At 51.4% G+C, this 14409-nt stretch overlaps 1 protein-coding gene across 6 annotated transcripts in view; it reads left to right on the top strand.

Moving 5' to 3' along the window:
• Vav2 (vav guanine nucleotide exchange factor 2) overlaps positions 1-14409 on the top strand; it is a 169354-nt gene extending 154945 nt beyond the window's left edge. For 4 of the 6 annotated variants that reach the window (XM_031369486.1, XM_031369484.1, XM_031369487.1 and 1 more), the window contains 8 exons: positions 950-1024; positions 2362-2414; positions 4257-4373; positions 6306-6393; positions 7622-7745; positions 8376-8462; positions 9193-9347; positions 12335-14409. In XM_031369486.1, coding sequence (XP_031225346.1) covers positions 950-1024; positions 2362-2414; positions 4257-4373; positions 6306-6393; positions 7622-7745; positions 8376-8462; positions 9193-9347; positions 12335-12382 — 747 coding nt within the window. In that variant the 3' untranslated portion in view covers positions 12383-14409. The remainder of the gene's footprint in view (positions 1-949; positions 1025-2361; positions 2415-4256; positions 4374-6305; positions 6394-7621; positions 7746-8375; positions 8463-9192; positions 9348-12334) is intronic. The other 2 variants (XM_031369489.1, XM_031369490.1) reach the window with 1 other exon arrangement.

The following is a 14409-nucleotide window of genomic DNA, read 5'->3' as shown; positions in this document are numbered from 1 at the left end:
AGGAGTCATAAAGATACTGAGGGATGGCTGCTCTGTATCCCGGGAGTCATAAAGGTACTGAGGGATGGCTGCTCTGTATCCCAGGAGTCATAAAGGTACTGAGGGAGGTTGCTCTGTATCCCAGGAGTCATAAAGGTACTGAGGGAGGATGCTCTGCATCCCAGGAGTCATAAAGGTACTGAGGGAGGTTGCTCTGCATCCCAGGAGTCATAAAGGTACTGAGGGATGGCTGCTCTGTGTCCCAGGAGTCATAAAGGTACTGAGGGAGGATGCTCTGCATCCCGGGTGTCATAAAGGTACTGAAGGATGGATGCTCTGCATCCCGGATGTTACAGTTTTGTACTGTTGCTCTGATGGAACCCGCCTACAGAAAGCAACCCAAGGGGGAAAGTGTTTATTTGCTCACAGGTCCAGGTTACAGTCCATCCTTGCAGAGAAGTCAGGCAGGGACTTGAGGCATCCGGTCACGTCACATCCATAGTCAAGAGCAGAGGAAAGGGTTGCATGCGTAGCGCCCAGTTCATCTTTGTCACTCACACACAGAGAGCAACCTAAACCCAGGGAGTTGTACTGCCTCCTCAGCCTGGGTCTTCTCACCTCAGTTAAGACCCAGAGGCAGGGCAGCCTGGTGCACACAGTCCCTCTTCTCAGTGACTCTCTTCTCCAATGATTCTAGGTTGTGTCAAACTGACAAAACCATTGCTCCAGGTCTCCCTCTTCCTTACCACCTCTCTGGGTGTCACCTGCTTCTGAGGTGAACTTGCAGAGACACTTGGCTGTTGTGTTGAGCCTTGCTGCTACTTATCTGTAAAGTGGGGATGCCCTCATCTTTCTGCTCCAAGTGGTGGAGAGGTCAACTAAGGTCACAGCAGAAAGGAGGCACTCATGTCAGGCCTGCAATTTGTAAGCTGCAGGCACCCTCATGGCTCCTCATTGCTTATTCCTCCAGGGGCGGCTGGTTCAAACCCGGAAGTCAGGGTATTTTCCCAGCTCCTCTGTGAAGCCCTGCCCAGTGGATGGAAGGGTGAGTCTTTTCCCTGATGCTTCTAGATCACAGGATCCAAGATGGAGAGAGCTAGGGCCAGCATGTCAGGTTGTCCTTGCTAGATGGCCATGTGCGCTGCGTCTGGGGCAGAACCAAGGCGTGCAGTTGTCTGTTGGAGGTTTGGGAGCTGAGGATGAGCAGTGTGTGAGTGCCGCAGTCAGGGTTCTATTGCTGCGAAGAGGCACCATAACCAAAGAAACTTATGCATTTACTTGGGGCTTGCTTATAGTTTCATCAGCCATCATGGTGGAGCATGGCGGGAGCACGCAGCATGCATGACTCTAGAGCAGTAGCTGAAAGCTACGTCCTGATCTGAAGGCAGCAGACAGAAACATGGCATCATATGGCCTTTTTGAAACCACCTCTAGGCCAGGCAGTGGCAGCACACGCCTTTAATCCCAGCACTTGGGAGGCAGAGGCAGGAGGATTTCTGAGTTCAAGGCCAGCCTAGTCTACAGAGTGAGTTCCAGGACACATACTTCCTCCAACAAGACCACAATCCCTAGTCCTTCTAATCCTTTCAAACAGTCCCACTCCCTGGTGACTAAGCATTCAAGTCTAGGAGCCTGTGGGGTCCATTCTTATTTGAGCCACCATAGTGGGCATCATCCATTCAGTGGAAACTAATGTAGAAACACTGCCTTTCTCTGTGGCTAACACTCTCTGGGCATCCTCTTAGGCCATCGGAGCCCAGGGAGGAGGAATTTTCCCAGACACAAGGCCTGAAACTGGAAATTGCCTTGTTTGGAATGAAGGCTAGGTGGCAATTCCCTTTGAGTGTGACTTGAGTCTGGTGTCAAAGGCAGCCCAGGGGCTGTCCCAGAGTAAACTTGATTCCTGTCCTCCCAAGGACAGCGAAAAGTGAAAGTGACTTCTCCCTGAAAGTGATGGAACAAAGAGCCATCTCTGCTCACCCACCCGGTCATGTGCTGCTTGAAGGAACATTTTAAGTGCTCAGAGCTCTCTGGACAGACCTGGGAAGAATGGGGATGGGGGTGGGGCATAGTGCCTCCTGAGTGCGGCCACCTCATGCCCACTGTTGGGCATTTCCTGTGGCCTCCAGCCTTTCCCTTTCAGGAACTGTTTGTTCTTGTTGATGGCTCCTCATTCATTCATACCTTCAGTGAAAACCAGTCATTTGCTCTGTCAACCCTCCTGAACATTAGCTCAGAGGAAGTCCTGGCAGTGCCCCTAGGGATGTTCCAGTTCAGGGTGCTGGCCTCATATAGACTGCTGGTCCCCAGATTGGGTTTCTGGTGAGCTTCTCTCTCTCTCATGCACCCTGGGGACATTAATATACCTTGTTCTCTTCCCAGCCGCCTACTGGCCGCCCGCCATCCCGGGAGATCGATTACACTGCCTACCCATGGTAAGTAGATTGTAGGCTGCAGTATTGGGCATTCGGTGGCCCCCATGTCATAGGGTGTGGCCTTCTTAAATCTATGAGCTGGCCTGGAACAGGGGGAATTGAGCCCCACCTTGGCTATTTCTTTGTCTCTAAAACAGATCAGCAGGCTCCAGTATGTGTGATAATGAGCCCTTTTCTATGCAGGCGTCACTGAGCTTCATCATGGCAGCTATGGAAAGTGATGTATTTAGGGTCTAGTTTGTAGTCATGCCTTTAGTGAGAAGAGGTGCTGGGTTACATGGAAGGGTGAAGGTGGGTGTTTTGGGTATAGTCACAGATCACCAGTCTTGGGCTGAGTTTGTTGATTCTGTCCCAGGTGGGCCCAGTGCCTACAAGAACTTGTCCTCAAAGCCGCTTAGCCCCACATGGGAAGTGTACATTCCTCTAAATCAGATGGGCTCATTCCCCAGTTCAGGCCAGTATCCCCAACCTCCCATGTGGCGTTTGCAGATTCCCAGGTCCTTGGCACCTCAGTGTCTGTCCCTTGCATCTCTCTAGGCCCCACTGGGCCTGCTGCGTACATGCCTACCCTGCCTGCTCTGACCTGCAGGTCACACATGGTTGCTGACACAGAGATTAAGTGGTTCTCACTTGATGGAGTGTTTGCTTCTTGTCATTTCACTGCGGCAAACACCTGACCAAGCAGTGTGAGGAAGCCAGGGCCTCTTCTGTTTCACAGTTCTGGGCACAGTGTATTGGGGTGTATGAGGCAGCTCTTCACGATGCACCCCAGTCAGGAAGCAGAGAGATGAGCTAACACTGGCTCAGCTTTTTCTCTTTGTTCATTCTGAGGGTCCAGTTCATGGGATGGTGCCCACCCACACGTGGACGGGGGTTCCCCACCTCTGTTAGCTTAGTGTAGGTAACCCCTTAGACATCCAGAGATCTGTTCCCATGGTGACTCAGGTCTACAGGAAGATTAACCACCACAGTTGTTTTCATTTTAAATTATCTCTTTTCCTCCTTTGACAACTCCAGACATGTATATAGGGAATTTTAGTTACTGTACCCTTATGACTGTCCATGTGACTCCATCTCCCCAACTTCTCACCAGCTGGTTTCCCTCTTAGTTTTGTGTGTGTGACCACTGAGTTTAGTTAGGTTTGCCTGTAGATCACTGTGGAGGGCAGGGGGGGCAGTTGTTTTTTTGTCTTTTTTTAACTAGAGTATAGGCAACCTGCCAGTGGCTACCACAAAAGTGGCACCACCACTCAGCCACCAAGAGATTTAATATGTAACCCCAGATCTACCCTAATTGTGCATGCTGAAGACTAAGCTCATGGAGTCATACCAGTAGTGTGGGTTGCTTTGCTGAGCGGACCAGCCTCCTCGCCTCATTACTCACTCATTACATACGCTTGTATGTGGTGGGGAAGGCCTGCTTTTGCTCAGTTCTCATTCAGCACAGATGCTGACCTCCTCCAGAGTGGATCTCCCAAAATGCCCGCATCGTTAACATCTTCTCAAGTAGTGCAAAGTAGAGAATAGGGGTCTGCTAGAGGTTTGTGATTTGTGATCTGAACAGCCCCCCCCCGGCTGTGCACTCTCTTATCTCTCCCCTGTGATGTCTTTACCCTTGTATGCTTGACTTGAGGTTCTGGTCCCCACATTGTGCCCTGCGTGTCAGGACATGGCCATATACCCGCTCCCATCAGTCACGTGTCTACTCAGCTCAGAGGTTCAGGCCAGGAGCAAAGCTCGAGGCAGGTGACACACACACACACACACACACACACACACACACACACACCAAGGGCACCTCTCCATCAGCATTGTGTCTCAGCTTTGGTTTCCTGACCACAGGTTTGCCGGCAACATGGAACGGCAGCAGACGGACAATCTGCTCAAGTCTCACGCCAGTGGGACCTACCTCATCAGAGAGCGTCCAGCAGAGGCAGAACGCTTCGCCATCAGCATCAAGTGAGTTGTAGCCCTAGGCCCATAAGTGTCTCTCTTGAGCCTCCGATTGAGAGGATGGAGTGGGTTTTCTCTCTGATGCCCAGGCTAGAAAATCCCAGACAAGATGGAGGTAGAGGACACAGGCTACCATCAGGTCTCTTCACGTGTGCTGGGTACAACTTGCAAGTTCAGGGCTCCATGGCCACATCACCCAGCTAAGAGCTGGGTTGTGCATTTTCAGAGAAAGGTGGGCTGGCAGGACACTGAGAAATGCTATCAGGGATGTACTGGCAGCCAGTCCAGTGGGTCTTAGGCAGGATGTACCCATCGTGCTGTTTTGTGACATCTAGGGACCCTTGGAGATTTTCAGCAGTGCCCATGGTAGTCTTGTAGCTTAGGCTACAAGTCCTTGATCTGGGCATCTTTCCTCATATAAAAAACAAGACCCAGCAGTTCATTTTCCTCAGCCCAGGACACCCATGAGCACAAGTCTTAGACCTGTTACTAGGCGTCTGACTTCCTGTGATTCAGTGGGGTTCTGGGAGTGCTGAGCAGGGCACCTGTGTGTAGGAAAGGACATCTTGGGTCTTCTGGGAACTGGGTGAGGCAAGCCCTGTGATCTAGCCATAGTGAGACAGCCTGCACACTCCTGCTGCAGTGACAGAGGCTGGGAAGGGATGTCGGTGGGTGCAAGAATCCTTATGGCTCCTTGGGCAGTGGGCACTAGGCTCTGCAGGGCAGCCACATACTTTTCCTCTTCCCTTGAGATATGTTTTTTTTCTACCTCTGCACTGGGTTAGGGTTCAAAGCTTGCCTGTCCCAAGCATCCTAGGCCACACAGTCTGGTCCAGGCAGGTACCCAGCTGGTACACGCATCTGACACCTGAGGAAGATCACAGATGGATACCATGGCAGCATCTAAGGCCAGGCCCTGCTCTACAAGACTGCTGTCAAGGGCCCCCCAAGGGGGAGAGGGGTGGAGACAAGAATCTGTTGAGCTAGAAGGAGCTAGAGCTGGGTGAGAGGCCCCCAGGTCTCCACACTTCAGGAAGGTCACACTGCCAGGAGCCATCACTTTCCCAAAGTGTTCAGGGATGTCAGGATCTATCACTTTCCCAAAGTATTCAGGGATGTTTTTTGATGTTCAGGGTCTAAAGAAATTCATAGTCTATATCCAGCCCCACACAATGACATGGTAGCCATCACACCCACCTCCTAGGAGTGTGCACAGTGCCTTGTGTCTGCCCAGCATTTAGGACACCACAGTGGGGATCCTATTGGTCTTGCTCCCAGCACACGTTAAAGCCACGTGAACACAGGCAGGTGCCTGCAGTGGCCCCGTGGAGTGGCACTTGATTACTCAACAGTTCGGTGTTTCCCTTAGCCAGTTTCAGGGTCTTGAACCAACCTTGCATTCCTAGCATATCTCCCCATCCCTCAGCACTGTTCAGTCCTTGTTACATGTTTGGGTCATGTGCAGACATGTTGAGGGAGATAGGTTCTCTTGCTTCATCGACTGGCTTCCTACACCCTCTTGAATCAGGACACTGGCTTGAGATTGCTGTCTGCGTGGCATCTTGAATCTTGGTGTTGCCCACATGGGGTGGGCTGGGCTGTCATTTGGGTGAGCCTCCCAAGGCTCCCTAGGTTGGATACACTTGAACTAAAGACGATGAGGGCAGGGGCAGCTGGCTCTGGGACCTGATGGACTTGTGCTCCGCGCTTTTGGAGCCGCCTAGAGGGGGTTAGGGAGTCAGGGTTGGTAGTGGGGACTCTGAGGTATGGACTTAAAGCAGGCAGGGAGAGCTATGGAAGATCTGCTCAGATGGAGTGGGCCAAGGGCTGGAGAAGCGGCTGCCCGGAGGGGGTGCAGAGCCAGTATAGAGGTGTAGGTTGGGGTCTTTGCTGAAGCAGATCTGTAATAGACCGAGGGTTGTCTGTCTGTCTGTCCAGGTTCAATGATGAGGTGAAACACATCAAGGTAGTGGAGAAAGACAGCTGGATCCACATCACAGAAGCTAAGAAGTTTGAGAGCCTCCTGGTATGTGTGCCTGTAACTCTCACTGCTCCAGAGCCCGGCAGCTATGTGTGCCTGTAACTCTCACTGCTCCAGAGCCCGGCAGCTATGTGTGCCTGTAACTCTCACTGCTCCAGAGCCCGGCAGCAGAGGCTCAGGGGCTCTCCACCTTACAAACACTCTACCCCCTGGTGAGCCATTCTCTTTGCCTAGGGAGGGGGCGATTCTTCCCAGTGTGGGACAAAATCTAGAGACACTTGATAGGACTCCTGAGAACAGTTGGAGTTGTGTTATACTGGAGTTGAGTTACTCCAAAACCTTCCCTAGCTCACATGATAGAGCAGAAGCCAAGGTTTCTCACCTCGGACATGAGACTACAAGCTGCCTCAGGCTGAGCCTCTCCCCACAGCCTTGGGGTCAGCCCCACTGGAATGCAGTTAAAGGCATAATATTCCTTAAAGTGACACTAAAATGTTTGCTTTGGACCTCTACCACCCCCTTTCCTTTTGGTATTAGGACGGAGCCCAGGGCCTTACACATACTAGGCAATTGCCCAACGTTCTGGGCCCAACCTCAGCCCCAACCCTTTTTCTTTGTTTTTGGAGACATGATGTAGCTCTGGCAGGTCTGGAACTCACTGTGGAGTTCTCTTAGCCTACCTCTGCCTTCCTAGTTGCTGAGATTAAAGGCGTGTACCACCATTCCTGGCCCTGTATTTCTTTCAGTCACAAATGTTGCCACCCTGGCAGGACATTAGAGTTTCCCTTTCCTCTCTGTGACCTACAGAAAAAACACAGATAAACAGAAAGTGCCTGAAATCCCTTTCATAGTCCAGAGCCCACAAACATCATTCAGTGAGGCTGTTGTAGGTGCCTCTTGGGGCAGCCAGGCTGTGGTTCATAGAGCTCTTACAAAGCTACAGCACACCTCTTTGTGTGGCTGTTCGTTGCTGTCCAGTCATTTGCATGGCACTAGCCTCATGGCATTCTGCCCTGCAGGTGTGCCTCCCTCCAGCATGGACCGCACTGTAGTCAACAGCATGTTCTTCAACCTTGGCATTCTTTCCAGAGCATTCCTTCAGAAATATTTGGGAGCCCTATGCCTGAGGGAGAGCTTTTTGAGGCACTGGCCATCCTAGCTGGGCTTGGCTGGAGTGAGATTGAGGGGGGTCTCAGAGGAGCCCATGCCTTGAACCCAGGAGGTGGGAGGGCTCCTGAGTCTCCAGCTGTTGGTGAGTGTGCGCCCCCTGCAGGAGCTGGTGGAGTACTACCAGTGCCACTCACTCAAGGAAAGCTTCAAGCAGTTGGACACTACACTCAAGTTCCCCTACAAGTCTCGGGAGCGTGCCACTACCAGGGCCTCAAGCCGGTCTCCAGGTAATGCCTGTGTCCAGGGGTATCTACTCAGGCCACGTCCAGAGCCAAGATCTCCCTGTCCACCTGGGTCAAGAGTTGTTGCCCAACGCCTGAGCGTGGGCCAGGCCCTCTACATCTGTCAGTGGCCCTGACTCACGCCCCTTCTCATTTCATGTAGCAGATGTGGTCCACACTGCTACTCTGGCTCTTGGCACCTGTGCTTGGAGTCGACAGTAGTGAGAAGCAGTAGGGCAGGGTCTGAGAACAGATCCCTCCATGGGTGCCCTGGGGCCTTGGCTGTTCAAGACAGCTATCTGCTTGGGTGGGGGGGGGATTTCAACATTGGTGACAAGGGTGCAGCCTGGACCTTGGGGCAGAGATAGGCTCAGAGCATTTGGCTTCTAGCTCAGGGCTCTTTCCCCTCAGTTACCCATGTCTCCAGTCTTTGGGGACCTGCAGGGCTATGGGACCTTCCTTCCCCCACCCCAGACAGAGCAGACCAGCAGAGGCTATGACAGTTGGCTGCAGTGGCCTAGCTGTGTCTGTGGTAGGTCCCTGCCCTCCCCAGCATCCTCCTGAGGTAGAGCCTGGCACCCCTTGGCATCCCCCTGCCTCCTGCCCTGTCTTATGCTCTCTCTTCCCTCTTTGCAGCTTCCTGTGCTTCCTACAACTTTTCTTTTCTCAGTCCTCAGGGCCTCAGCTTTGCCCCCCAGGGCCCCTCTGCTCCCTTCTGGTCAGGTACCTCTACTGCTCAGGGCCCAGCCTGATGGGTCCCTTAGCTGCACAGCCTGGTGCTGGGGGGCAGGGGGGTGGCTGGGAATCAGGCTGAGGCTGCTGCACATGAGGACGCATTAGGTAGGGCTCTTCCCTGATCACACTGGTGGACATTTCTCTGCCTCATCAGCTGTCAACCTTCACGGCCACTGAGAGCTTTGCCTCTGGTTTGGGAGATGTGGGCAGGAGGGGCGGAGCTGGTGACTACTGTGCAGCGAGGAGAGCTGCCATGGGAACAGGGGTGGGTGTGGAGGAGGGGGTTTCAGTCAGCCCTGCTGCCAGAGCCAAAGCCCTTCTGTGCAAGACTGTGTGTCCCCTCACTACCATTGTCACTTGTTCCCAGGACTCCTGGGTTCTGGGCTGAACCAGTTCACTGGTTTTCCAGTCTAGTTTGGGGACCTGGGGTAGGGATGCTCAAAACATGGGTGCCTGCTCTGTTCACCAATGGCATGCTTATTGCTTGTGATAGTGGCCCAGCATTGGTGGTGATAGTTCAAACCCCCTTTAAGTGCATGCATAGATGTGTCATATGTCGAGATGCAGGTGTGACATCTCTCCAGAGACCTTCCCTAGCTGTGGGCACAAAGCCATACTCTAGGTACCAGGGAAGGGGCTCAGCTCAGTCTGAGGGCCTCTAGCCCTGGCTGAGCAGCTCCTGTAGTTGTTTGATGTCTCACCCTGTCTGCCCCAATAGTGTTCACACCGCGGGTCATCGGTACAGCTGTGGCCAGGTACAACTTTGCTGCACGAGACATGCGGGAGCTGTCGCTGCGGGAAGGTGATGTGGTGAAGATCTACAGCAGAATTGGTGGGGACCAGGGCTGGTGGAAAGGAGAGACAAATGGACGGGTGAGTAGCTTGCCCGGCTTGAGTAGCTTGCCTGGCTTGAGTAGCTTGCCCGGCTTGAGGGCTCTGTGCAGAGGCCCAGGCTGGCCTTACTGAGAGGTCAAGGTATGCCTTTGGCTCTGACACAGTTGGACTCAACTAGCTGCTCTTCAGCCTCAACTATGCTTAGCCATGATCTGGGCACACTGTCCGAGATTTCCCTGGTGTCATGGGTGGGTATGAAGATGGAGAATCTAGTTGTTCACTGTGATCCTAGCTACACTGGTCAGGTCTCAAGCCAGGCCCCACAGGCCCTTTTCCTCTGCCTCTGTGGCCACTCAGGAACAGATTTTATATACAGTCATCTGGTCACTTGCAGGTAGGGAAGCCATCAGGTCCTACCTACCCCATCCCTTCTTCCTGTTTATGGTGACTACCATGTGGCTTCCCCAGACTCTTTCCCCCAGAGATTCTGCCAACAGCCTCCTCTATCCCAGAACTCATGTAGACCCATTAGCTTTGACCCAGGTCTCTGAGCAACTTTTTGGAAAGGCAGAGAGCTCCAGGTGCCAACAGCAGGACAAACTGGATTTTCCTGGGACTGCAGGTGCATTTGTCTGCAGAGGACCAAGACAGCTGAGCATTATATAGCTGGTAGCAGGAACCATTCTCTTCCCAGTCATCTTGGTCATCTTTGGGGTCTGTGTTACAGGCCCCAAATATGTTCATTTGTACCTAGCTGCCCTTCAAAAGACTGAAGGCTCCTAAGTCCTAGCAGCAACTTTGAGGGCTGGATGCTAGCCCTGAAGTGGACCAATGCAGTGGAAGCCACTGGGACTAATTCGGTTACTTGCTTGGTCCCTCACCAGGTCCAGGCAATTCAACTGGTTTGAGCTTTTGTGAGTAGATCTTGTTGATATAACCTGGTGTCATCGTGAAATCCCCCTTTCTCTCTGGCCTTTTTACTGCTGAGTGTCTATTGACAGAGTCTGTCTACTGACTGTCTACTGACAGCATCTGTCCTTGAGTAGGTGCTTTGCTCCTCCCCCCATTTCCTGTCACTGTCGGCCTTTCTCTTTCCTTGTACTTAAACTGAGTTTCCTATAACCAGTTTGAATTTTTACTGTGACTCTAATTTGGCAGTCTTTGCCCTTTAGTAGACATTTGTAGTCCATTTATATTTAGTATAGATTTGGGGCTAATCATTTGTAAGTCTAACATTTTATTGTTTACTGTTGGTCAATTCCTCTCCTTTCCTTTCTGGGTAACTTTTAAATTAACCAGTATTTTTTCTCTCTACTTCACTTCCCCTTCTCATGATTGATTTGTTAGGTATATACCCTTTTATCACGTATGTTCTTCTGGTGGTTACAGATGCACTACGGCTATTCAGAGTCCCTGTAGAGACAGTGTGAGGAACATACAGCCTTGAATTATAAATTATTTTCCTCCTAGTTTTTGTGTGGGTGTTGTCATTATCGTCTATATTTTTTAACATTAGAGAATAATTGCCCACATGACCTCTCTTTGCTCCCTAATATTTCCTGGAGTCAATGCTATTTCCCCTTGGCATAATAAAGTTATCTAATCTGTACTATATTTTCAAATTTCAACAATTTTTGTCAATTATGTTTCTCTTAGCTGCTGATACTGGATGCACAAAGTGCTGGCTACAGCAGCATCCTAATTGGAATGTTCCTCAGTTTCTCTCTGTCATATATGACTTGTAGCATTTCTTGAAGAGGAGACATGCATTTTTATCCCATCGTTAGGTTTGATGTTTCTTCACATTTAGACAGAGACCATACCTTTATGTTGTTATCACAGGAGGATGCCATTCGTCAGTGTTACAGATATTCCATTTCATTTTGTTGCTGCAATAAACCTCTCTGACCAAAAGCAACTGAGAGGAGGAAGGGGTTAATTTTATCTTACAGGTCTAAGTCATAGTCCGTCATTGATGGAAGTTGGGGCAGGAACTGGAAAGTGGGCACCATGCATGGATGCTGCATGCTGACTCTCTCAGGATCATGCTTTCTTGTACAGCCCAGGATCACCTGCCTAGGAGATAGTGCTGCCCATGCCAGGCTGGACCCTCCATTAGTAACAATCAAGACAAATCCCACGAACCTGTCGGTCTGCTGGGCCATCCCTTAATCAAGGCTTCTCCTCTCAAATGCTAGCCCGGAAGGCATGTGGTTGGGCTGTCCAGTTCCAGGTTCTCAATGTTTGTGTTACTAACTTTGGGTTTGGTTAAGGGCTATCTGCCAGGTCTCTCTTACTCATTTCCACCTGCGTTCTCTCCATTGACTATGGTTAGTCCCGTTCCCTGTCTAACCTGATTCTAAGTCACTGTATCTTCTGGTTCTTGGGCTTCTTTCCCTCCTCCCTTTTCTTTCTCCTTAGCTTCTTTTGTTGTTCTTGTCTGTTTGGTTGGTTGGTTTGGTTTGGTTTGGTTTTTGTTGTTATCTGTTTCTTTTATTGGTTAGCTTTGTTTTATTTTTGAAGATAAGGTTTCATTGAGAAGGCCAGCCTGCCCTTGAACTCTCCAGGCAATCCTCCTGCTTCAGTCTCCTGAATGCTGGGGTCATGGACGTGAATCACAACATCCAGCTTCCAGCCTCCGACTTCTGTTTGATTTCTGACTCCTGTTCTCTGGAGGAAATGCTTGCTTTCTTCTCAGTTTTCTGAAATGTAGAGTGTAGCTCTTTCTGTGGCTGACCCAGGGCTCCTTTCTGCTGTGTTTGCTCTTGATTTTCATCAGTGTCCTGGCTGAGGGCCAGGCTGTGTGTCAGGAGACATGGGAAGATGTGATTTCCTCAGTAGGATCTGACACTTTCTCACCGGTAGATGATAAGCTAGATTCCTCAGTCTCTCTTCAAGGCTTGGTGAGGCCTGGTTGAGATCTCTGGTGTTTAGGAGGGGTCTCATCTCCCAAGCCCATCAGGACACATACCCCCTTGCCATGTGTACACACATTCAGACACACATATCCCTGCCATCTCTTTCAGATCGGTTGGTTTCCTTCAACGTACGTGGAAGAGGAAGGCGTCCAGTGAGGGCGAGACCTGGACAGGACCCATGGATGTTCTTGGGAGTCTCCCCAGCTCTGAAGTCCACCTCTGACATCTTCATAGCTCTGGGAACTGCCTGCTAAGCCTGCAGCTGTTACGGCCCATAGGGATGGGGAGGGTGTTCCACCATCACCTGCCCTAGATGGCCTGTCCCTGGGTACATTCCTTGTACATAGAGGAAATCTGTGCTGGCCACATCCAGAGCACCAAGGAGAGGGAGCTCAGGCAATATGGCCAAGCATGTGTGGATGACAGCAAAGGTCAGAAGCCACTGCCTGCCTCTCTGGTTTAGATGGTTGTCCAGGAGCCTAGAACTCTACTCATGGTATGCCTGGGAGGGCTGGAGACAGCAGGAGGTCCCTTCCCAGGCCCATCTGCTGCCCCATAATGATCTGCCTGTCTTTTTCTGCTGCTCTCTAGAGTATGTGTCAGGTCTCGGGAGGCAGGCAGGACCAGAGCCGAGCTGTGCTGTAGCATACACTAGGCCCAGCTGGGAGCGAGAGCTTGCCCAGGGGCCACTGGATCATGCTAGCTCCAGAGCTTTCCCTGGCTGCCCCCCTTCCTAACTCATCAGGGTCCTGCTGAGTGATAACTGGGCAGGCCCCTCTCTCAGAGGGGCCTTTGGAACGATTACATGGCTGACCCACCCCCATCCCACCCAGTCAGTGGTACTGCTCTTTGCTTGTTGAAACCCCTTTCCTGAGCCAGGAAACAGGTCTTCTCTCCCCTGCTGCCAGGGGACACATCTGTGAACCCCAAAGGGCAGGGTAGAAAACCAGGTTCCCCTCCCTGCTGCCTCTTTTCTCTCCAGGAGGCACTCTTGAGTCTTCTGCATTCCAGACCACCGTTGCTAAAGTCTGCTGGCCTTTGCACTAGATGTTGGTTCTAGCCCTTGACAGGTCTCCCCACGAGGATTCCTACAGCCCACACACTGGGCCTATGACCAGCTCAAAAAAAGTGCTCTTGGGAGTCTCTGCTCTTCTCCTTCCTTCTCCTGGTGCTTCCTGGCCTTTGACCTCTGGCTTGCTTGGCCAGCCCCTAGTTTCTTCCCAAGGAGCTCTGAGTAAGACTCTTAGGCCCTTTCTCCCTTCATCTAGCTGCCCATTCCTGGCTAAGTAGGGAGCCAAGGCTAGGGACGCTGTCCCCACTGGAGTGTGACAACGTACTACCTTGCTCCTGGAGACACTTTCCAGAGTTGACCTCATGTCTTCCAGCCTAGTGTCCGCAGGCAACATGCTGGGATGTTAGGGGAGGTAGGGAGGGATCAGGAGATGGGGAACATCAGGAAGTGAGACACCCTAGAATGCCCCAGCTATGAGAACCTGGGAGCGAAGGGTTGGCCTTGGAGAGAGTTGGGATACAGGCCACTTTGCACAGCTCCTCAGCCCAGCCTGCCCAGTGCAAGTGCAGACCGTGGGGAGGGCTCTGTTCGCCCTTCCGTATGAACGTCCTTCCAATACCCTGTGCGTTCGATTTTGTTTGATTGTTTGTTTGTTTGTTTTTCTGATGTTGTGGCTTTTTTTTTGTCCTGTTACGTTTTGTTTTGCCTGTTCGTATTTTAGAAGGGGGGAGAAGTTGTAACTATTTCATCTGAATCTCCCATTATATATCTGTGAATAAGAGATTTTATAATAGCGAAAGGATGTATATTTTAGCTTGTCATGGCATGTCATGACAACGAAGGACACTGAGAAAGAGAATACCTGTTCTTGTGAATGGTTTGTGTTTGTTTTGACATGTGTGTTTGGTTTGGGTCTTTTTGTTTTTGAGCTGCACTGAGCAGGGTGCTAGGCAGGCCGGTGCATGGGTACCTCTGCAGGAGACTGGACACCGTCTAAGGACTGGGGGCCTGAGACCAGCTGTGAACATTTGCAGCACAATGCATGCAAGTCAGGGATGTGGGGGTCCCACAGCCAGCAGCACCCCCTGATGGAACAACTGTACATTTGCCAATGGGTTTTCCCCACAAGACTACGGTTTTTACTACAAATAAACCTACATTCTATTCTGCA

This window comes from Mastomys coucha, unplaced genomic scaffold (genome assembly GCF_008632895.1).
Source record: "Mastomys coucha isolate ucsf_1 unplaced genomic scaffold, UCSF_Mcou_1 pScaffold15, whole genome shotgun sequence".
NCBI classification, from domain to species: domain Eukaryota; kingdom Metazoa; phylum Chordata; class Mammalia; order Rodentia; family Muridae; genus Mastomys; species Mastomys coucha.
This window is presented reverse-complemented; position numbering and strand designations above follow the sequence as displayed.